Raw genomic sequence first — 25412 nt, 5'->3', positions numbered from 1 at the left:
TTTTGTCCAACTTCATTTTTTTTTTGCATCCTCCAAAGCGGTTAATTTTTCATCTTAGGACAAAAGCGTACTTTTAATTAATGTTGAATGGTAACATAGAGAAGTGGATCAAGTCAAAATTGAGCAGATGCTGTTCACCGCTAATCAGTGATGAAGAAGTGACACTGATACCACTGCCACAGATACGAGTCAATGCCGAATGCTTGATGAGTCGTTGAGTTTAAGCCCGGCGGGGGTGTTCTCCTGCTTTAATTCAAGGACAAAATGATTCAAAGGATGACGAGCCTGCGGTCGCTCAACATGCTGAAAACACACAATCGTGCACAGCATTTTGTCCCTTTGGTGGAAAACTTCAGATGAAGTCGTCACATGTAATTAGCTTCACTCTAATGACCTGCAAGAAGATGCACATGCCTTTGAGGTTGCTGACTTGTTGCACGACGGGTTACAACCCACTTTTGCCTTAAAAATCATCTAGGATTATGTAAGAATGTCTTTAAATAATATGCTGCATCAAATGCGATCTTATTCTCCTCGCCAATGAAGCGCAACAACGATGCTGTTCAATTAAATGTGAAAGGAACATCAAAATGTTCCGTATGCATTATAATTCTGTCCCAAATCTCTCCCTTTCACTGTTAATCTTTGTCATGGAGTCTGTTAGTTTTTAAAATCAGTCATATCTGCTTGTGCCTCCGAACATCTGTTTAACTGCTGGTCAATTAATATGATACATAAAAAAAGTACCCACACAAAAAAGCTAATATTTGTTTGGGGAAAAAAAAAACATCTTGGGAGCGATTCTTCAGAAAAAAAAGCCAAATAATGTGAGAGAAAATTCCAAAAATGGACATCTGTGTTAATTTAAAAAAAAAATCATTATCACTTTTATTTTTAAAATTAAATTAGCTTTAATAATTTTTTGGAACATGTTTGCTAGGCTTTTTTATAACTATTAATTTTTTTTAAAAAGTTTATTTTAGATTTTATTATTTATCGTAAGCATTGGTTCCAGTTGTAATTTTTATTACAGGGTGTCAGATACGAGATTTAGAAAAGACCACAATAAATACAACGCAATAAAAATTTAACCAAAAAAGAAAAAACTCACTAACAGAAAATGTAAAATGTATTTTGCATGGAAGTTTATTGCAAAATTATTTTGCCCCAATTACTGTTTATTTCGCACTGTTTAACAAAAAAAAGAGAATAAAATATATCTCAGGAGAATGGAGAGCAAACAAAATGTGGAGTACAGTAATGAAAATTATTATGTATGTTCCCTCTTGAAGAATTAAAATTGCAACAAAACAGCCACAACACTTTAGCTATTAAACATTGAAATTCTAGTTAAACATTTTCAACAAAAATAAAATAATTCTCTAGCAGCTACTAAGATTTGAAGCCCTGTTTAAAATACATAATATTTGATCACAAAACACTAGCACAAATTTCTCATGTTTACCCTCATTGTTTGAAGTAAAAAAGTTGCACTTTTGCTCAACAGAGCGCATTTGTATTGAGTTATTTGTGTGAATTTGCTTAAGAGTACTGTTTGTTATATTTATCATTATTGTTTCATATTCTGACATATACTGTATGTTTAAATGCTGTTTAGACACTGAATTAATATTATTTTATGTATATACAGAATAGACAATTGCTTTTAAACTATGAAATATTATATTTGACTGGACGTGACTTCCTCCATAGCTATCATTAAAAGTGCCAAACTCTTAATGGATTTTTATACGGTACTCCACCAACATATTTCTGTGAAACCGGTCTTGAGCAAAAAAAAAAAAGTTTGGAAGCTGCTGCTCTACAGTGTTTAAAACATTGTAATGACTTGGCTAGCCTTAAAGTTTACATAATATATTATGTCTTTTATGAACTTGTCTCATGAGTAAATGTTTTAATGATACCAACACTTACTATACGCTTATATTTTATCCCCGCCATAACCAATAAGAAACCAGGGTGCATTGTGTTGAAGCTATCAGTCTTAGACTTTGTGTTAGTATTTATTAGTAAGTCTGGCACACAGTATGTGTATGAAGAGTGCACAAAGACACGTGTTGTAACTAACCGGGTAGAGGAAGCTGGCTCTGTGGTTTGTCTCTGCATGCGCTGTGTGCGACGCAGGAAGTGCTCCCTCATGGAGAGTTGAACATCAGTGGGAATGTCAGGAGAAGTGTGGCTTATCTTAACTGCGGCCTCCAGGAAGCCCATCGGGCCCACGGGGTCCTTCACTTTCTCGGTTGCCATGGTAACCGATGGCTGCTGCTGCTGCCGGGGACCTGGGGGTGACGGCAATGGCAACGGGCGAGGCAGCTGCAGTGGGTGGTGCTCCGGGCTGGGGGACGGAGCGAGGAAGCTGGCTTTGCGCCGCTGAGGCAGACCGCACCGCTTCCAGGAGCCAAAAGCCAGGAGGCCCAACAGAACCAAGCCACAGAGCACAAACACACCAAGGAGGAGGCCAAAAGTAGCGTCTGGTGGCGAGCCGTAGGGTCCGAGAACACAATATGGATGAACAGATGGCAGTGATGAGGGTGAGAGGACAAATAGAGACAGTATATTAGGTCAGTATTTTTGCACATAACCTAGTGCTGTATTTTCATGGAACACTGCAATATATTAAGTAAGAAAAATAGTTTTTTGAACTCTATTGGACACCGCTCCATATTTGCTAACTCAAGCAGAAAGGAAAACTCGTGATCATAAGTTCAACTATGCATGGTTAATTATATTAAAACGATCAAAAACAAAACAAAACTAGGACATCTAAACTGTCATTGATCCAAAATGTAATAATGGGAAATTGATCTCACTCATATATTACTTTATCTACACCATCACAGTACCCAAAGAACTTTATAAAGCCTCACATTCACCCATATGACAACCGGGAGCTGCTGCCACGCCCATTGAGATCACATTAGTGTTCAGTGTCTTGCCCGAGGACACTTCAACACGCAGATAGTTGGAGCCAGGATTCAAACTTGTGACCCTTTGGGTACTGGATGATGTGTTCTACCGAGTGAGCCAGAGGCGCACACCTGTTTTCTCATTTCCTCACTAGGTTCACGGCTGGGTGTGTCGAAGCCTACAACCAAAACTGCTCGCTAGCCGGTCACTCTGACTCATTGCTAGCCAATCACAGGACCCATATAAAACCATTCACATTCATATTCACACCAGTGGACAAGTTAGAGTCTTTAAGACATGACATGTATGTTTTTGGAACGTGGGAGGAGGTCAGAGTACCCAGAGAAAATACACAAGCACGGAAGAACATGCAAACTACAGGTTAAAGATAATCCATTGGAATGGCAATCCAAGAAGACTCCTGGGATGAGAGACGAGGTGTCAAAATGGCTGAGAGAAAAAAGAGCCTGGTCACATCTGTTTAGTTTGAAAGCGCTTGGAATTGAACACAAAGACTTGGACACGGGCCGAGGACACTGACAAGCAAGATGCGCGGGGCCCGAGGGAGAACAAGCAAGCAACACTGCTTTTTTCATTCCATGTAATTATATTTCAGCGTCTAATACCTGGAACGCTCCCCATTCGACCAAGTTTGAATTCAATTCCCCACATTTTAGAGCAATGTTCTATTCCACCCACTGCGTTGACGCTAATTTATCTACCACACATGAGTGGTGCTCTCAGAAGATGCTAGTCTGCATGTGATAGTGCACAGATCGCAGGAAGGCGCTTTAGGCCACACTGAATTAGCTTTTTCCTTTCTTTCTTTTTTCTCCAGAATGTTTACTGAGCTAAATCTCCCCCTGCTAAAGACAAACAGAAGCTGTTATAACCTCCAGGCAAGGATGAGTTCACTCTGGATCGGTTTTTGGTTTTCTTACGAGAAAAGCAGATTGCTTCCTTGTGCTTTACATCTTTATTATGTTCACTGGTGAGGCTGTTTAATCTTTAAACCCACACCATTGATGAAATGTGAAAGGACAATAAGCATCCTTTGAGGAAGAGAAGGGAAAAGTCTCGGAGTCAAAAGCGCTTTTGTGTAGTAACTGAATATCACATCTTAACAGATCTTAAATGTTACCGACTTGAACGGGAACAGATTGCTTTCACACCGAGATGACTTTGAAGTTCTGTACCTAATTGAACGGCTCTCGTCAGCTCATCCAAGCGATGCACAGGAATTTCTGCTCTTTAGGAACTCAGGTCTCTGTTGTTTACAGGAGCAGAGTCCAGCACACATCATGTGAAATATCACAGAAGAGCTGCTGAAAGCCTGGTGGTGACTATGCCATGGCTGACCCTGACCATCCTTCTTCGTGGCAAACTGAAGCTGACACTACACTTGTAGATACTTGTAGAAAGTTAACAGACTGGACAGGGTTTTGTAAATAAAAGGCAGAGAACATTGCATATGGAACTAGTGCAATCCCAAAAGACTTGAAAAGTCTACCATAAACAGATTCAAAATTATTTTCTGTTTCTATCTGTCTTCTTTGTGACCCTAATCAGACCTGCATGAGTTGAGCCGAACCAGGAATAAGAAGTCATGAAGTATGAAGCAAATCAGGAGATGGCCATGTGTGGATGAAGAGGAGATATGACAAAGATACATGCCCTGCGAGTGGCTGGCAACCAGTTCAGGATCTACCCTGCCTCCTGCCCGATGACAGCTTGGAGAGGCTCCAGCACTCCCGTGACAACTGTGAAGATAAGTGGCTCAGAAAATGGATGGATGGATGGATGGATGGATGGATAGATGAAGCCAGAAGTGTACATACACTGTTCAAAAACACTCATTTCGTTTTTGTCTCACTGTCTGAAGTCATATCAAAATAAACCTCTCCTGTTTCAGGTCAGTAAGGATCGCTAAAATTGTTTAATTTTGTTAAATGCCACAATAATGAGAACGAGAGTGCCTTAGAGAGTTTTGCATTATTTTCTTCAATGTCAAAAGTTTACATGCACAAAAAGTTCTTTCTTCAAAGAACACGGGACAGCCCAGATGATGATCGGTTAACTGAAAACAACATGTGAGTTAATTGACGACACACCTGGGGATTTGAACCCCGGTCCTCAGAGGTGTGAGGCCAACACGCTACAGCTGATCCACCGTGCCGCCTATTTGAACGCAAAGGTGATTTATTTGTTTGGTGTCACGACATATTCTGTTGGATGAATTGCAAAAGCTGGATACACAGCTTTATTGTACATTTTGCCATCCAGTTGAAGAGCGTTTTATTGTTCTGCCTCTTACTAAACGGCACTGCCATAGATAGATATATTTATGATTAATCAAAATAATGTAAATGACAATGAAATAAAAGTCACCCTATAGCCAAACAAAAACCGTGCATTTTCTGAACTGTGCCACACCCACACAATATGGTGTTATCTATCTTTTCTGAATATGAAACTTTCTAAAGACCTAAAGGAAAAAATGTTCTTGTTTTTTATGTTGAAAAAATAAAATCACTAAATTGTTCATAGGGTTTGGTCTTGTAATTGAAGGTGTAAAGGTGTTATTTATTTCATTTAATTGCTCTGCTTGTATTCAACCTTTCTTCACAGTTTCCGTGAGTGTTGACTCTCTAGTCCAGCGGGAAAAGGTTAATGAGGGAACGACTGCGCCACCACACTTCTGCACACTTGTCGATCAGACGTGCAAGTGAAGGGAGTGTTTACGGTAATGGCTACAGAAATAGAATCACCCAAGCTGAAAAGCAGCTAATAACATTAGTGCTGCAAAGAAAGACCTGAGCGCTAATAATCCAGCAACAGTAAGACACAGACAGCCATGATCGTAAGATGAATTTGAAGTGATCATAAAAAAAAAAGAAAAGCCGTTGGTCTTCCTCTTTAGACACACGGCTAATGGAGCGAAACATATTATTCCCGCCGGATGCAAGCTCCCCTGACAGCGTGAGAATGGAACGACCTCCAGCTTTTTTAGCTGCACTATTAATGATTACACCCACGCCTCTGCAGGAGTGGAACACTGCCGGCCAGTACTCGATCTCTTCGGGGTTCCTTCACGCTGAGAAACACTCCTCGCAATCAATAACGCCGAAGCGAGATCAATCAGGCCACAACGCTCCTTCAGGTGGCTGCTGGCTCTGAAGCAAAGGGCAGCAAGGCAGGCGACGATGTTTTTAGTCTGAGCTCCTTGTCGGATGACTTGCACAAAGGAAGTACACCGCCACCACCAATGCTGCATTACAATGCCACGTAACATTTAAGTTGAGGTTTCAATGAGTTCCAACAGTGGTGCACACGTTTGGTGGGAAATGGAGTAAGACCGCAAATTGATACCCGAGGGCTTTCTCCTCTAATCAAACAGTGTCTCTATGGAAACCAGGTCATCTGTTAGAAAAGCGCTCATCAACCTGAGTAGAAAAAAGAAACAAAATAAAAAAAAAAAACAACAAAATTCTACGGGACGGAAAATGCAGTATGATAATCTAATTGGAGTTGACTTATTACCTTGTTTGGATTTAATTTTGTGGAACGAAACCAGCAGTTGGGTCATTCCAGAGATAAAAGTTTCTGTCCCCACCAATTAATTAAAAGAAGCCATGCAAAAAATAAAAAAAAAAATAAAAAAAGTTGTTACTCTTAGAGGACTGTTATGTCTGTGAAACTGTAAAAATCTTTAATCGCCTCATCATAGTTACACACAAGATTTATGAACTAGCTTTGCAATCAGAAATCAAGGGTAATGGTTTTTTCAGCTATTGTTCATATTTGGCAATACAAAAATGCTTGTAATATTTCAACATTATTGTTCATGATGGATGACAATTTGAATTTTTGATACAGATTTTCACAAGAATCATGGAAGATTTCTGTTCATGGGCCACATAAAATTATTGTAGTAAGAAAGTTCTTCCGAATTCCACGGGGGACTTCAAAGCTCATGTGCACAATGACCGTGAAATCTGAAAGGGTGTGATCAAGAAGAACCCCCCCTCCCTGGCCCCCAAACTTCACCCCCAACCAGAACCCAGGTGAGATTCTGTTATTGGACATCTGAGCTCATCACAGTTTGTCCATTTTCTGTACTGCTTATCTCCACCAGGGTCATGGCCATGCAGGAACCCATCTCAGCTATCTCCAGGTGAGAGGCGGGGTATATTCTTGGGGGGGCTAGGGGGGGGGGATTTGAACGTTGGTCCTCAGAACTGTGAGGCAGATGTGCTAATTAGTAGTTCACCTAGCCTGATTGATTCATCCATCAATTTTCTTAGCTGCTTATCCTCATGAGGGTCACGGGAGGTCTGGAGCCTATCCCAGGTGTCGACGGGCAGGAGGCACCCTGAACTGGTTGCCAGCCAATCGAAGGGCCAATCGAGACAAACAGTCGCACTAACAATCACACCTAGGGCCCATTTAGAGTGTTCAATTATCCATCCATCCATTTTCCATTATCCTCACGAGGGTTGCGGGGAGTGCTGGAGGCTATCCCAGCTGTCAACGGGCAGGAGGCGGGGTACACCCTGAAGAGGTTGCCAGCCAATCGCAGGGCACATAGAGACAAACAGCTGCACTCACAATCACACCGAGGGGCAATTTAGAGTGTCCAATTAATGTTGCATGTTTTTGGGATGTGGGAGGAAACCGGAGTGCACGGAAAAAACCCACAACAGGCACGGGGAGGACATGCAATCTCATCACAAGTGGGTCCTGGATTTAAACTGGGACTTCCGAACTGTGAGGCCAACGCTTTCCAGCTGAGCCACTGTGCCGCCAGCCGAATTCAGTCCATTTCTAGTTTTATTTGTTTTTTTTTTTTTTTATATAGCACCAAACACACAACTAAACAGACCTCAAGCATTTTACATATGAATGAAAAACGACTCTCCTGACACATAAAACATCCCAAATTTCTAAGTGTGATAAATGTCATTTTTGAAGGGGCCCTTGATTGACAAGATGCAAGAAAACATTTAACAGACACACTGAACTGTCTTGAACAGACGTGGTTCAGCTCTGATAAAACTACTACGACGACTACTACTCAGCACTTGGATACACTGCTGACCTTTCCCAAACCATTTGCATACATAGTGCTATCTCAAACTCCCTTAAGTGCATGTATTGTGTTTTAATTGGGAAATTGAGTTAATTACAAGGCACTTCTGTGCTTGTTGAGTAATCAAAACGGACCCGGGGGAGGATTGGCATACCATGACACTGGAAATGTACAATACATCAAAATTCAGCACAAAATGGGATTTGTCGCTTGCAACGTAAATGTGTAAAAGCTGTTTCGTCAACATGCACAGGGATCTTGTCTTCCTGCCTGCTTTCCCCAAGGGCGGGAATAATTCCCACTAATCTTGATGTGGGCACCTTAGCCATTTTTGGAGTGCTTATTCTGTGGTGTCCTATTCACAAAATCCCATAATCCCACCCCCCACAGCCCCAAATCCTAAAGCTCCAGCACTTGCGAGGAGGTGTTAAGTGCTAGTGGATAAGCTGGATGTGTGAGACCACGGTGGGGGAGAAGAAGAAATATAAATGCTTTTGACACTCCGGCAATGAGGTAAACGATGCTCATGTGGGAGTTCAAGAAGTTTGTCATATGTCCTACTTGCAGTATTTAGAAAACTACTTACTCACTACTAACAAATTGTAGTGATTATTTGCATTCAATTAGTGTATTTTATTAGTTTTGCCATTAACAGGTCATCGAATTGGCCATATTACAGAGTAACAACATTGAGTAGAAAGCACACCATATGTACAGCTATGGTTGCTTGATACTGTCAAACAAACAACAACAAAAACAAGCCACACTCAGGCTGACATCATGTTGTAAACTAGACTAATGTTAAGATCACTGATTAGCTCACTCTATTAACTTCATCTTGGTCTCTTGGTGGCGAGAGTTCCCCAGCCTCAATACTCGGCCTGTGTTGAAAAGAACGGGTCCTCGCTTTGCATTTCACTGTGAAAACCGACCACATTTTTACCATTCGTTTTTTGTCACATTTTGCAACCCTTGCATTCCTTCCCTTCAATTGAATAACTTCACTTTCGCATCCACGCATCGGTGACATGGGCGCGTTTATTCACATACGCCTCTGTCTGCTTTCATCCTCACTCCGCAATAACACTGGTTTGCAGTTTTGCTTTTCAGTATGTTTTTGATGTGCAAAATGCAAATTTAGACTCGCAAAGTGCAATACGAGATGGCTTAATTTGAGCCTTGCACAAATACGATAAGGTAAGAAATGTTTTGCATCTGTGGAAACACAGCGGCACCATGCTTTATAGGTCCCCGATCATTTTTGGGCATCTCAGACGTGGTATGGACGTCCAAAGAGATTGCTGATTCTGTAATACATGAACCACTGCTATGAGTCAGATTTAAAGATTAGTGCAGATACTGAAAATGGTCAATAACTCGTCAATAAGTCTACTGTGACTGTTTTATGTTTTAAGTGGTGTTTCATCATTCTTGTATGAGTAACAGGTGATTTTTCTCATCTTTTGAGAATGGATACAATTACCTTAATTCCCGGCCTACAGAGCGCACCTGGTTATAAGCCTCACCCAGTACATTTGTAAAGGAAATACCATTTGGTACATACGTACGCTGCAGCTGTATAAAAGTCGCAAGTGCCTACAGTGACACCCACATTGAAACATGAGATATTTACAAAGAAAAACGGTACACAGAGAGTTTAACACTAGAGCTAGCGGCGCGCTAACAGGGCCACTTAAAAAAAAACATACTGGGAAAAATCACTGAGACACGGCAGTAACACGGTAGCGCAGCGCTATCAGGGCAGGACCGGTAAATCACAGCACATCGGCACATTTATTCCACAGGTCTCACTCTCACCTTTTCTGCAAGAGTGCCCCCTTGCAGCCGTTAGAAAAAAATGCACAAATTAGCCGCATCACTGCATAAACGGCAGGAGTGAAAGGGTACGAAAAAAATCGCGGCTTATGGGCTGGAAATCACAGAAAACAACATTCAAGCAATGTTGAAGGGATTGCGGTAATATTTTATGTTAAAATCACCGTACCGTAATTCTTCATCGTTAATCATCGTTAACTCTGAGAACAATAAAAACTTAAATCAAACAGAAGTTGGGAGTTGAAGATGTTTGTTTTTTCTTGCCGTAATCGTGCCCTAATAAGGTAATTTTATGCCTGCTTCCTTGAAGACTTCTAATGGCCAATAGAGTATGGCAGAAAATTGAACAATTAACCTGCTTTTTGACCGCAAGTCACTATCTCTGACATATGATTGGTGGTCTGCCTCTGCTTGGGCAGAGCAAATATTGAAATCATATTTTAACATTCAAATACAACATGCGACGCTTATTCAGCGATTTCATGACTGAATGTTCACGCAGTGGGACAATTCTTATCACCTGAAAGAGACCATTTTTATATTTGGATCAAAATTATCATCAGCATGCAGATGCATTTAGATGCAGTTACAACAACTACTCAACTACTACTAGCTACTCAGTCATTACTTGGGGAATTGTTTCCATTTTTTACCATCCCGACGCAAAAAGTCGTTAGTTTACACTAAGGTTGTTCGGGCCAAAAAGGGCCATCTTCATTTTTTTTCTTACTTCACTTATTTCAAGGACACAAGAGAAGAATAATATAAACATGATGAAATCCCTTTCAAGCAATTAGACTCCTGTGCTACTATACACATTGTATGTCATAACTGGATACCAAAGTTGAGCTGGATATTTACTGTTTTTTGTTTTTACAATTGGAAGTGTTGAAAATAATTTTATGCTAGTAAGGTACTTAAACTTCATCCATCCATCCATTTTCTTTGCTGCTTATCCTCACGAGGGTCACCGGAGTGCTGGAGCCTATATCAGCTGTCAACGGGCAGGACGCAGGGTACGCCCTGAAGTGGTTGCCAGGCAATCGCAGCAGTTAAACTTCAGTAAGTGGTGAAATGTTTCTTAACAATACCTTGTTTTATAATGGAAAATCGAGCTATCCACTATGAGTAGGGTGTTTTCTGTTCAGGGTCAGAGGGAGCTGAAGCGTACCCAAGATGACTTTAGGCAAAAGGGAGACTACACACTGGACCGGTTGCCAGTCATTCACACCACACATACAGGATATAGAGAGACACTTACACTGGTCACACTGCCTGCATTGAAGTCAGGTCAATGCACCACTACAGGTCATCAGTGACCTACAATTAAACGTATTAAACTCTACTGACCATTATTCAGTATTAAAAAAAAAACAAATAGTAATCCGAACAAATTGTCCTCAGATTACAATTTTTCTCTAGCGTTGACACTCCACTGTATAACTGAGTCAGTGAAGAAATGCAGTACGTAAGTATCGAAACCCGTTCCTCTGGGAGCTTATTGTCATTATATCTGGGGATCGTGATGATATGCTGTGATGAATCAAAACCAACATTATACCCATTCATCAATTTTTGGGGACAGCATCATTTAGTATCCACACAGAATATTTTAGCAGAATTGTAATTTGGATGTAAACCCCATACACTATAAACTCTTCTGTCCTCTTTATGCTGAATGGCAAAGAAGCCAATCATTTTAAAAGATATGTGACAGCTTATGCCGCAGGGAGATGGGATTCCAGGATCAAATTATTTCGGGCTAGTTCTCCAACATACAGTCTGATTCTATTTTTTCTTGCTAAGTGTAGTTTTGGAAGCAAAATTCTTCTCAACATTAGGGTCCCATTAAATTTGTTCACATGAAAACACTGAACCGGCTTTTGGGTGCATGGCAAAATAAATTGGTTGCACTATAACTGTAAAAAGTAAGGGCTTTTTAGCCAATCACAGGCCTGGAAGAAAGGGATACATGCAAAAAGTACAAAAATGAACAACAGTGACCGATGGATGAAAAAGGGAGTAATAACTGGACAAATACAGAAGGAGACTTACCGGTAGATATTATACTTAAGGAGAAGACAATTACAGTACTAAAATAAAAAATCCTACTCTCCAACTAAATACTCAGTGTCTTGAAACCAATTATTGAATTGAACCGTAACCACTTTTCACCTCTTTAGACACAGCTTGCCAATGTATTTTCATCCACTTTTACACATATTGCACTCTGATGCACTTTTGTTGCGTAATGCAAGAGCAAGAGCAGAAAGTGAAGGTCCACGACTGTATTAGACAAAAAGCAATTAGGTACCATATTTTAGATGAAATTCTCGGTGAACTTTCATAGATCATGCACTCCTCCACTTTTTAACAATGAGGCAAGCGGGAATACAGCGAGTGCAGCCCACCCCAAGCAGATTCAGTGTCCCCTTTGTAATGTAGTCTGAAGATTCGGAGACATGAACAGGTAATTGCTTTTTTTTTCATTACCTACATCACAGGTGTCAAAATCAAGCCTCAGAGTCCATTTGTGTCACACAACATCATTTTAGTACCACGCAAAAGCAAGTCGTGGATCGGTTACTATGATGGTTTGTAAACTCTGTACTAAAACTTAAAAAAATATTATATGTAACTTTGATTTAGTGCAAGGAGGCGAGACGGTGACTGACTGGACATTCGTACATTTGCCTCACAGTTCTGAGGACTTGGGTTCAAATTCTGGCCTCCCCTGCATGGAGTTTACATGTTGTCCCCATGCCTGTATGGTTTTTTTTCTCCAGGTATGCTGGTTTGCTCCCATACCCCAAAAACATGCAAAATACGTTGATTGAAAAGTAAGATGTTCAAGGGTGTCAAACTAATTTTTGTCACGGGCCACATTGGAGTTACAGTATCATTTGTGTTATATAACAATTATTGACATTTTGGTACACATTTTCACAAGAATCATGGAAGTTGACGCAGAAGATTTGCCTTCACGGGCCGCATAAAAGCATGTGGTGGGCCGGATCTGGCCCCCGGGCCTTCAGTTTGACACCTGCGGTATAAATGATGGGTTGTTTAGATGTGGTCTGCAATTGCCTGGCAACCAGTTTCGGGTGTATCCCCCCAACCCCCCACCCTCTCGCCACAAGAGAGCTGGGATAGGCTCCAGCACTCCCGTGACCCTTGTGAGGAGAAACGGCTCAGAAAATAGATGGATGGATGGCTCCAGCACACCCTAGTGAGGATAAGCAGTGCCAATTTGTTATGTATGTGTAGGACTATGATGGCGATTATTTGAGGTACTAAACATGACTTGATTTGTTTTGAAAAATGCATTTCTGTTGTGAAGAGTAAAGATCATTTCTGGAGCTTGATGACCCAATCATTGCGTTTTCCTTTTTTCCGATGTAGTGTCTCATGATTGTGCAGTGGCTTGGAAGCTTTATGGGGGTTAACAATTTGGTTCTGCAGGGAGAGTCGGGGGCTTTGTGAATTTAGCATGAATTCTTGGATTTATGTTTAAGGTGTTGAGAGAATGAGCGGGGGTTTCGAGAAATGTGTTTTAGCAATTGATAAAAAGTGAATACAGTACAGGCAAACCTTATATCAATGTACTTGTGCCAAAGGATCTCGGAAGTCCTGTTGAGATGAAATATCTTACCTGAATAAATAAAGCAACTAGTGCAGCGACTGGAGGGAAATTAAAACATTAATCAACCAGATTTAATGTATTATACACGTCATACACTCAAAAATTACCAAAGCAATCAGTAGTTGGTCAAGAGCCCTGAATTCTTACGCTTAGCAAGACATTTGGCACAATTTATGCATCCAACCCTTGGGGAAGGCTATTCTACTCTATTCTTGTGGAAATAAAGTACAGTATTTTTCTACTGTGTCAGAAACGTCATTATGTAATAATAATAATTTCAAACCATTTGAAAGTAGCAAAAGATCACAGCAGGACAGGAATAATTGTGAGCTCACTATTTGCAAAGGACTTGTAACCGCCTTTATGTACCGTAATGACTCATTGCAGTTTGTTCAGGCTTTAGGATATGAATGACCAACAGTATTATAATCCATTTATAAACAAAAGTGTCGGCCCGATAGTGTCGGACCAGGGCAGCATGATGCCATCCAATAATAATGTCAGACATTATTGATGTGATGTGCTGTGCCATGGATGCTTTCATTTGCAGCAGCATCACAATAAAAACCAATAGGGTCCAACAAGGCCTTGTTATAAAAAAAAAAAAAAAAAAAAAAAAAAAACAGACAGACGAGATGGCTCCCACTTGTTTTCAGTGGTGCTAATTTTCATCACCGGGGATTTTAAATGGATTTGCTGCATCCATTACAAACACGAGCTACAATTGCCTGCTAGTTGGCACTGCGCAGGCTTGAAGCGTGGCATTATTGCGACGAATTAATACAACTGCGTCTAAGCCTGTCGAGTGGATTGCGGGCGTATGAGTGATGCTGATTGAGGAAGGAAGCGTTTTATCTGCTTAACGTCTCGGATTTGTTTGGAAAAACTGGTTTGGGTAATCCCTTTCTCCAAGGCTATTTTAATACAGGGCACAATGGTGATGTAGTGCTTAACGTGTGCGTCACGGTTCTGAGGTTCTGGGTTGGACCCTCAGCTTTGGCCTTCCTGTAAACATGAGTGTGAATGATTGTTTATGTATATGTACACCGTGATTGGCTGGTGACCAGTCCAGGGTGTAACTCAGCTGAGATAAGATCGTGCTCACTTGCATACCTAATGAGGACCTGAAATATAGAAAATGGATCAAGGTGGCGGCACGGTGGCGCAGCTATAAAGCATTGGCCTCACAGTTCTGAGGACCCGGGTTCAATCCCTGTCCCGCCTGTGTGGAGTTTGCATGTTCTCCCCCTGCCTGCGTAGGTCTTCTCCAGGCACTATAGTTTCCTCCGACATCCCCAAAACATGCAACATTAATTGGACACTCTAAATAGCCCTTAAGTGTGATTGTGAGTGCGACTTTTGTCAGTCTCCATGTGCCCTGCAATTGGATGGCAACCAGTTTACGGTGTACCCCGCCTCCTGCCCGATGACAGCTGGGATAGCCTCCAGCAATCCCGCGACCCTTGTGAGGTTAAGCGGCTCGGAAAATTAATTCATGAATAGTCAAAGATAACTTTATACAAACTTTATAACAATTAGATGTACAAAGTCCGAAACCTTGGTGTTCTGATTGATTCCGACCTGACTTTCAACAATCGTCAAATCAATCACAAAAACTGCCTTCTACCATCTGAAAAACATATCTACAGTCAAGTCTTGTGTGTGTCAAGCAGACCAGGAAAAGCTCATCCATGCTTTTATCTCAAGTACACTTGACTACTGTAATGGTGTTCTGACTGAATTCCCCAAAAAGAGTATTAAACAGCTGCAGCTCATTCAGAATGCTGCATCTCGCATTCTGACCAAAACAAAGCGGTCAGAGCATATAACTCCAATCCTAAAGTCCTTGCACAGGCTTCCAGTCATCTTTAGAATAGATTTTAAAAGTTCTGCTACTGGTCTACAGATCACCAAATGATTTCGGCCCGGAATGCATGAAAGAGATCCTTATGGAATACAAACTCAGTAGAGCTCTGAGATCAACTGACTCAGGTCAAATAGTGGAGCGCAGAGTCCAAAGCAAACATGGCGAAGCAGCATTTCGCTATTATGCTGCATACAAATGGAATAAGTTGCCAACAGAGGTGAGGTCAGCCCCAAGTATGAATGTTTTCAAATCCAGGTTGAAAACTCTTCTTTTTTCTCATGCTTTTCAGAATATATCCACTTTTTGATCATATTACTTGCACTGTATGCAGTTTTGTCTTTTTTTTAATATTGTGTTTGTCATTTTTATCCCATTTTAAATGTTTTATCTCTTTGTTTTCAAATGCCTTTAATCATGTAAAGCACATTGAGTTACCTTGTGTACGAAATGCGCTATACAAATAAATTTGCTTTGCTTTGCTTTGCAATGAGAAAATCCATAAACCCTATGATAGTTTGGTTTCCAAGTCCTTCATTGAGAGATGGCTACTATGCCACAAGGTAGTTTTACAATATTCTCATTGTAATTATGATATTTTGTACTTCATTTCCCACACCAACAGATTCTGCAGAATTATTTAGAATTTTCTTCAAAGTAATAATAATCATAAAAACTAAACAATTGTGGAACATTTGAAAGCGCAAATCCAACCAAAACCAGATTTTGTCATCGTTTTCAGTTTGCATCTGCAGTAGTCAGCTGGTCCTACCCTGGCCCCAGTTGTTTACAAAATTATACAAATGTCCACAAAATGGCACTCATACTTTACTAATGGAATATGGGAGGTACATTGATGAAGGACAAGAGAGGGACGGAAAATACCGATCTGACTTAATAGTATATGAGTGCATGTAGCATCGGTTAGTGAGGCATTTGGACTAGCTTGAATAGGAAAGTCAACCATGTTGTCCATCGAATTTTACTGCTTCACTAATGTGTCCTAGAGGCTCACGTCACTTACATACATCAAATTTGTAATTTTTACATTCATTTTTGGAAGGTGAGCCGAAGACTGTGTGCGTGCATGGAATGTTTCTTTACAAGGCCACATTTGCCTGTGAATATTGTCATGCATCCAGGGCCTTTCTGTTCTCGGGGCATTAACCGATTGCAAATGGACTGTTGTGGTTGTCTTATAAGATGTTTCACCGCAACAGTTCACGTAACAAAGGCTTGGTTAGGACTCACAAGTCATTAGTTGGTGTGGAATATTATTTAAATTGGAGGAACGCCCCAAACCTCATATGGTAAAATTAATATACTCCAACTTGGAGCATAAATAGTTGAGTTTTTCTCACATCTATTCTCATTGAGTCCCAATTAAGTCTTGTTGTGTGAACTGATGAAGAAAGGTTAAATATCTTCTGAGACAACCAGAATAGTTGATGAAGCCATATTTCCAAGTCTATGATTTGCTGACGACCAATCACTCCCTTTGACCCGAAGTCAACTGGATTAAGTTCCAGCTCACCTGCAACCACAATGACAGCAAACACAATCGAAAGTGGGAAGAGCGACATCACCAAGTGCCTGTTTAAATATTAGAGTAATTCCGTACGTTATTGTCTGTCAGTCTGCGAGAACAAAAATAGTGTCACGTAAATTGAAAGTATTGCGTCAAAATAGCTTTTCCAGTTTCCACCATACTAGCCACAATTTTTTTTTTTTAATGAACACTTTGGGCTCCATTTTTCATGACTGTCGTAAATGCGGTGTGGCGTGTGACATAAATCTACACGGAGGTATGTTCAAGCCAATGTTGGTAAGTTTATGCACCAGTGCACCCCAGCGAATCTAAAAAAAAAAAAAAAAAGCTCACGTGGTCGTTATCAGTCATTAATGTCAGTCTTTTCTAAAATAAAAAAAATTACCTGACCCCACTGTTACGCCGAAAGTAAAATAGATTTTTTTAAACTGAGAAAATATTGCAAAAAATATGATTTCCTGGCCGTATTTTTTCCATTTATTTTGTATGTTTAATAAATAATTGAAAAAAAATATGGTGTACTGGTTTGAGCATCTGCCTCCCAGTTCTGAGGACCGAAACCTGATCCTGGCTGTGTGGAGTTTGCATGTTCTTCCAGTGGCTTTGTGGGTTACTCCTGACACTCTGGTTTCCTCCCACATCCCAAGAACATGCATTAATTGAAGATTCAAAATTACTCTGAGGTGTGATTCTGAGTTTAAATGGTTGTTTGTTTTGATTTTTCCTGCGATTGGCCGTCAACCAGTTTAGGGTGTAGCCCGGATCCTGCCTTAAGATATCTTGGATAGGCTCCAGGACCTCCGCAATCCTTGGGAGGATAAGCAATAATGGATGGATAAAAAAAATAACGATTTTTGTTTTTATAATTTTTGATGATTTAAGGTCTGATCAGCATGTCACATTGACCCAAGCACATTGCTTGTGGACATAAGAAGCAAACATAAATTGAGGGTTAAGACAGCATTGATGCATACTGTTTGTCATAATTATTCTTTAAAGAGATGTCTTACACCCCCCGTTGGTTTGGCTTCAGCCTTGCTCCGTATTGAAGAAAAGAAGCCACCACATCAAATTTCTCCAAGCATTGACCCGACCTTCGGCCCCCAGGGCTCAGACCGATGGCGGAAAATAGCAAGTCAGCATAAAGATATGATGCATCCATCACTGTGACCCTGTTGGATCACGCATGGGCTGACATTTGGGCCGTGTGTTCTCAGACACTCAGTGGCTAGTAGAAGAAAGATGACCAGCAGGGTTTCAGTCATTGTTACTGACATCATTAACTTGACCTGAGCTGAGCCTGATTGCACAGCTTCCTCATCTTGATAAACACGCATCGATAAATTAAATTACATTATTTAAATCAAAGAATCTTCAGAAACAACAAAAATGGATATATCTTGTTTTGCGTCTGAACTCTTTATATATTCCAGGATTTCCAGAATTTTGCGGTCAGCTTTGGGCGTGCATATTATACCTGGGTGCGCTTTAATTATGGTAACAAAAAGTCTGTTTTACAATAAACAAGCAAACAGAAAGAGATCAAGAGAAAGATCAACACTCACGGACAGACAGACAGACACACACACGCACACATACGTTTTATATCATGTTCTGCTAATATCAGTTGAAATTGGAAATGATAATTTTTCCATTTTAGTTATGTATTTGTCTATTTTGTTTTTAATTTGCAGTTATTGCCCTGCGACTGTCTGGCAACCAGTTCAGGGTGTACCCCGTCTACTGCTCGTCGACAGCTTGGATAGGCTCCAGCACTCCCCGGGACCCTTGTGAGGATAAGCGGCAAAGAAAATGGATGGATGGACAGTAAGTTATTTTAAGGTTTTGAGATTCCATCCCTAAACACACCGGCAACTTTATCTGCGAGCATGACTGACCACACCCGTACATTTTTCAAATGTGAGTGACTGTCATTCCCTTTTATCTTTGAGATGATATCAGGGTGAGTAATGTTGGAACTTACAGTTTTCATTTTGTTATTCATTCAGAAGAGCTTTTTTTGTTGTCTTTTCTTAAAGTGTGGCTTGAAATGGGAAATGAAAAATGGTTTTATATAAGCGGCTTCTGCAGTAGTACTTGGCCTCTTTAAATCTTTGAAATTTAAGAGATTGGATGTTGATACCGGTTGCAAGATGGGTGATTGGTTAGCACGTCTCTCTCCCAGTTTTGAGAAACCAGGGTCAAATCTGCCCTTGCCTGTGCGAACTTTCCAAGTTCTCCTTGTGCCTCCGTGTTTATCTTCCCCTGGTACTCCAGTTTTCTCTGACATTCTAAAAACACGCATAATAGGTTAGTTGAAGACTAAATTGCCGGTAGGTAGTTTGTTTATATGTAACCTGTGAATGGCTGGCAAGCAGTTCTGTGTGTACCAGCCTCTCGACCAGATTCATCTGGGATACGCTTTTTCGAGAGTTCACTGGATATGTCGATGTGCCTTTACATTTATTTTGTATTGTTTATATATGTTTGTGTTCCATGACTACCTGTTGTTCTAAACCAGGAAAACCTTGTCTTGACTCTTGTCTCCTAGAATTTTTTTTTTTACTCATTGAGCCTTTCTTGGTAAAATTATTTAAAAATAAAAAATCTTGCTAACCGTTTTAACGCTCAAAACTCCCCCTTTGATCAAGGCGTACAAGGTAAAAGTTTGATCCAAGAATGGATTAATTCAACAAATTCATATCAATAAACCCCAGAGGTTCTCCTTTCCAGTTAGTTTCTTCCTTTGTTTTTACTCAAGTACCGTTACACACTTCCTGAAAGCACTTTTTTCATTCCACTGTTTCCTGCAAACTCCAACGCAGTATCGACTTTGGGACTTGACTGTTTTTGGAATACTAAATTTATGGTTTTCTGTTCACCGGACGAAAACACAGAGATGGAGCAGCCTCTGGCTGTTTTGATCTGTTTATACTGGAGGGGAAATGTGCAGGTTACGGTCAGATGCAGTCCCTTATCCCTCACTGAAAAACGGTTTTGAAGTGTCAGACCTTCTCTATGCAACTCTTTTAAGTATGTTGTTGTGTCTTGGCTACAGAGGATAGCATTACTGTATTCACACAAGTTTTATTTTGTTTATTACACATGAGCTCCCTGTAACAAGTGTGATTTTTTTCACTAGAGCACCTCCCCTCATTTATAAGGCTAATATTGTTTCCTCTCACACTGAATTGATCTGGGCCAAAGGGCTCTATGAATTGAAACAAATTGTGCCTGGAGGAGATTGGTTGTGGTGGAGTGGGGGGTTGTCATCATTATCACACCAACACTGTAGCCTATTCCCCTAGTTTATCACAGAGCAACGTGTGTGCGGGGTGTTGCTTTACAGTCCAGCCTCAGTGAGTGACATTTAAAACAAAAAGTCATAAAAGGTGTCACATGAGAGGCGCCACGAATCCGTGTATCCACATGGAAAGAAAACTAGCGACTCCAGCGGTCATTCGCCTTACACGCCATCATGTCAACACCGATGCGCACGTACATACTCACATGTTCTGTACACAGAGCACAAACACACAAATAGCAAGTCAGGAAGGGCAACTGCGGTCATATACGAAAGAATGGAAATGTTTCAATTCAGGTTTCCACTAAGCGTTCCAGTCCAGTTAATTTCTCAGTGTTTGATTGGGAGTCTAAATAATAGCCATCTTGCTTTGACGACAAAAAAGGACAAGAAGACAGTAATCAAAACACAATGAGGACATCTTTCTTTATGACCTGGGTGTTGCTCTATCACAACCACAAAGCAGGCTTACCTTTTACTTTTGTATTTATCCTATTTGATCTCAGAGCATATAACACCAATTCTAAAGTCCTTACACTGGCTTCCAGTCAGCTTTACAATAGATTTTAAAGTTCTGCTACTGGTCTATAAGTCACTAAATGGTTAAGGTCCTGAATACATGAAGGAAATGCTTACGGAACGAAAACCCATTTGAGCTCTGTGACCGACAGACTCAGGTCTCATAGTGGAGTGCAGAGTCCAAAGCAAACATGGTGAAGCAATATGTAGCTATTATTCTGCACACAAATGGAATAAGTTGCCAACAGAGGTGAGGTCATCCCCAAGTTTGAATGTTTTTAAATCTATGCTGAAAATGTTATTTTTTTCCCTCATGCTTTTTCGAGTATTTCCACTTTTAATTATATTTCTTGCACTATATTCAGTTTTAATTGTAATTATTTTGTATTATATTTATTTTTGTCTTTGAATTCGAATGTTTTTAATCATGTAAAGCACATTGAGAGTGTCTTGTGTATGAAATACACTATAGAAAAAAAAAAAAATCTTAGCGTTGCTTTGCTTATTCAGAAAGAGAAAGCTCAATGGCTATCAGACCACTGCACTTGGTAGCCCAACAGACAAATACTCTGCTTTACTAAGAAAATGTATGTGTTACCCTTTCTCTGTAATTTTAAATACATACGTCCTCAAAAATACGATCATCCCAATTTTTAGTACATTTTCTCCGTCTTGAAGGTTACAGTTATACAGCATGATTTGTTTAACTAAGTAGGAACGGAACCCAATACTGTTCATTGATTGGTGGACAGATATTTCTCACATGGGCAATACAATAAAATGTTGTAATTTTGAAATGGGAAGAAAGCCAAAAAAGTGATGAAGAGAGTTTGGCCTTTGTAACAGGGAATCTACTGTAAATGTGTACAGCAGGTTATGTAACCTGTCGTAATTCTTATTCTAGCATTCCTAAAACAACAGCTGTAATGTTGCCAAAGGGTCAGATTCAAAATTTTTTTTTAAAGGAAAACAATTTAAAAAGTGACATTTTAGCCAAGATAGTGTTCCTGTTTCAGTCTGAACTTCAAAACAGTTCTTCTTCAGCACAGTGTGCATTTACTACACTTTGCCATCTCATGCATATTACAGAGTCTGAAGGTCAGCATTTGTAAATGTCATTCAAGAACGAGCGTGATCACAAGACACAGTACGTTTCTATACTGCAAGGTGCTTTTGTACTATTAGCAGCAATCTGCCCAAAAGTGGTGAGAATCTATTTAACCATTTTGGTCCCCTTCACAGTTTTGGACAAGGGTTATGCAAAAATAAATAAATAAATAAACAAAAGCTTACCCAAAACGAAGCAAAGTGCACTACCATGAGGCTTCTGTTGCTTTTAGGGGGTGTGGGAATAGAAGAGGGTGTGAATAGGCACCAGAATCATTAACAGGTTGCACGGATTCTTTTTCTTTTTTTTTTTTGCCTTCTGTCTTCACAGCTTGGCCTGTTATCGAACAACAAACGTCTCAAAGGTGCCAACTGCTGTCACAATTACATTTTTTCCCTACAGATTAGGAAGGATCTCCTCCCCATTAGCCCAACAGCTCTGGCCCTTCATCAAAGTGGCAGGACAAGGAGTGCTGAGGAAGAGCAGGATCAAGAGGAGGATTGGAAAGTGACAGAACAGAACGGGCGCTCACACAGAATTCAAAAGCCTGACTTGAACATTTTTTGCGCTATGCAGCAGAGCAGGTGTCCTCATGTCGGGCTTTTACATGAGTTTAATGACTGATAAAAGCTGGAGGACAACAAAGAGATGGTATTAAAAGGACCAGAGGCGAGTGAGACAGAAAGCCTAATCAAATATTAATACGGTAGTCCAGCGAAAATGTATGACTTGCAAAAGAAAGAAGCTAGTTGTTTTTAATCAAAAAGTAAAATACTAAGGAAACTAAAACTCTACAACCCACAATATGAGACAGCACAACTCCCGCTACCTGTTTCACAGCCTCCCCGTGGCAAACCCACAATCACTCGTCAACAAAGAAGACAAAAGAAAGACACTCAACAACGCTCCATGCCGTACTCACCCGTGAAAGTGACTTTTCCTCTCTGGGTAAGCTCACCCGCTCACTTCTCCCTCCCTCTGCTTCTACTCGCCTCCCCCCCAACCAACAATGCCACCCCTCTGGTAGCTCTATCACTTGCTGATGCTCTCCCTCTCCTGAGCGCACGTTACTGAGAGCCTTGCATGCAGCACCCGGGATGCTCCATTTGGTTTCTATAGCAGCGGGATGCTGCGGTGTAAAATGGGGGGCGGGGTTGGAGGGTGAGGTGGGGGGGTTGCAGGTCAGACCACAACGCTGAGACTGAGCATGCAGCGTTGGGGAGGGGAAAAAAAACGAGCGACGATGCAGCAAAGATGCATAAGTTTGAGCCGCATGAATATCAATGGATTGGGTGGGTGCGCGGTGGAGTTGGTGGCTTCCTCATAAATATCAAAGCAGGTGATTGAATGCTTCATACATCCAAAGAGTTGTTTCCGTGGTTAACGTTAAATTATACCTGACTACAATGGAATCAAAAGGAGCATTTTTATTACTACATTCTTATTTCAAAAGGTGAAATAAAACTATTGCTTTGTTACATAATGAAAATAGTGAAACCCCGATTATTAAGATTAACTATTAGACTCGTCTGCAGTCCTCACGGCGGCCATGCGACATATTGCAGCACAATCATCGAGACAGAGAGCGAAGAGAGAGAGAGAGAGAGAGAGAGAGAGAGAGTAGGAGAGGTGATTGTCCCCCTACCCACCCAGCCCTCTTTTCCCTTTGCCTCCTGCACTTCTTCCAGTCTTCCCTCCAGCAAGATTAGCATCACTTCCTCAGCAGCCTTTGGAGGATGAGACCACATGTGACCACTGCCTCACACTGCAGGAGCAACAGCTTAATAAATACACCTTATTGATTTACTTTCGTTATTTTCTTAGGGGAAAATAATTGAAATCATCAATAATGAAATTGAAACTACAAACTATTTGGAAATCGACTGGCATTACTGAAGGTTGTGCTGCATTTAAATCTTGGAAAATGACCACTTCTGCCATCGTTAATTGCAGGACATACGTGGAGATTGTGGGAAATCATCTAGAATATATCTAATATACTATATTTTAGAATGTGATTTTGAAAGGTCCCATGTTTTCACAATTTAGACCTCCATTGTGTGATTCTCTAACATGGACTCTAAACATGTCCGTTTTATTGAAAAAGACTCCTTTTTTTTTTAATCATTGAATTGTCCGGAAAAGCCCCCCCCCCCCCCCACAGGTACTTTTGTTTGACCCACTTTGTCCATGTTTCGCTAACTCCGCCCCCTTTCCTCTGATTATTTGCCTCAGTTGAGAAGATACACTTGTGAGAGAACACGCGTTCGTGCTTGGAAGCAGAGGGGTAGAGAGGGAGATCTTCCCTAGTTACTGTATGTAGATAAGATCGAGAAATTCCAAAGACCTGATTTCATGCCTCTCAGCAGAAATAAATCTGGAATTTAGAAATGCGTGGACGATTTTAATCATTTCACATTTTAATAATTTCACATGGTTACTAAAGCATTATAGAGGCAATGTTAGATCCCAAATACTTGTGAAAGTTGGTTTGGCAAAGTATGAGACTTTTAATATAAATAAAGGAGCTTTGAAAAGCAAAACACTCACAATCACACCTAGGGGCAATTTAGAGTATCCAATTTATGTTGCATGTTTTCGGGATGAGGGAGGAAACCGGAGTGCCCGGAGAAAACCCACGCAGGCACGGGGAGAACATGCAAATTCCACACAGGCGGGGCCAGGTTCGAACCCGGGTCCTCAGAACTATGAGGCCAATGCTTCACCAGCTGATCCACCGTGCTGCCTAATGTAAACATCGATTTCTAAAAAAGCTGTAGAAGTTCATGCAGGCTCACAATATGGCAGTAGGTTCCTCTCAATGTTCACATGAATTATTAGTGTTCACAAAGTCATTCATAACCGGTGCATAAACACTTCCAAAACCATGCACTTCATGGCGCAATTATTGTAAAGTAAGTCTCGTGGTCGCATATTTTATGGAGGTGCCCTCCATAATTAATTTTTGCTGACATCACTGGTAACTGAAGTTAAGTTTTAGAACACGTTTTTTTTCAACGTTTTTATTTTTATTTCTTTAAGATTGTTAGAATGTATGTGTGTGTGTGTGGTGTGTGTGTGTGTGTTTTCGCATTTCCAGTTCAGGTCATTAATGAATTAAAATTAATTTGTAAAGGCAATGCTCTGACCCTGGAATGGATTACTTTATCCATCCATCCATCCATCCATCCATAAATCCATCCATCCATCCTTCTTCTTAGCTGCTTATGCTCACAAGGGTCGTGAGAGTGTTGGAGCGCATCCCATCCGTCAACGGGGAAGAAGCGGGGTACACCCTGAACTTGTGTTCCCTGTCAGAAGGAGTTTAACTCCCACCTCCAGAAAAACTACAACCACAATCTGGGGCAAGTGGAGGAGCCTTAATGGGCCGCGTTCAATTTATTAAATGGTGAAGGAACAGATCCAAGCTGTGGTCACTGCAGCCGGTGCCTCTCTTAGTCTTAATCCCTTAACATCTTGATGGACAGCACTGGTGAGGGGTCCTGTCAAGATGAAGAAACAGTCCAGTTGGGCCTGTTCATAGGTGATGAGGTAGATTACTTACCATTACT

At 40.7% G+C, this 25412-nt stretch overlaps 1 protein-coding gene across 2 annotated transcripts in view; it reads right to left on the bottom strand.

Annotated features, from left to right (window-relative positions):
- syt6a (synaptotagmin VIa) overlaps nucleotides 1–25412 on the bottom strand; it is a 109048-nt gene that overhangs the window by 17657 nt on the left and 65979 nt on the right. For both annotated transcript variants that reach the window (XM_061840457.1, XM_061840467.1), the window contains one exon: nucleotides 2090–2492. In XM_061840457.1, the coding sequence (XP_061696441.1) occupies nucleotides 2090–2492 (403 nt within the window). The remainder of the gene's footprint in view (nucleotides 1–2089; nucleotides 2493–25412) is intronic.

The sequence above is a fragment of the Syngnathoides biaculeatus genome, chromosome 2 (assembly GCF_019802595.1).
Source record: "Syngnathoides biaculeatus isolate LvHL_M chromosome 2, ASM1980259v1, whole genome shotgun sequence".
In the NCBI taxonomy this organism is placed as follows: domain Eukaryota; kingdom Metazoa; phylum Chordata; class Actinopteri; order Syngnathiformes; family Syngnathidae; genus Syngnathoides; species Syngnathoides biaculeatus.
Note: the sequence above shows the minus strand (reverse complement) of the source record. Positions and strands in the feature narration are given on the sequence as shown.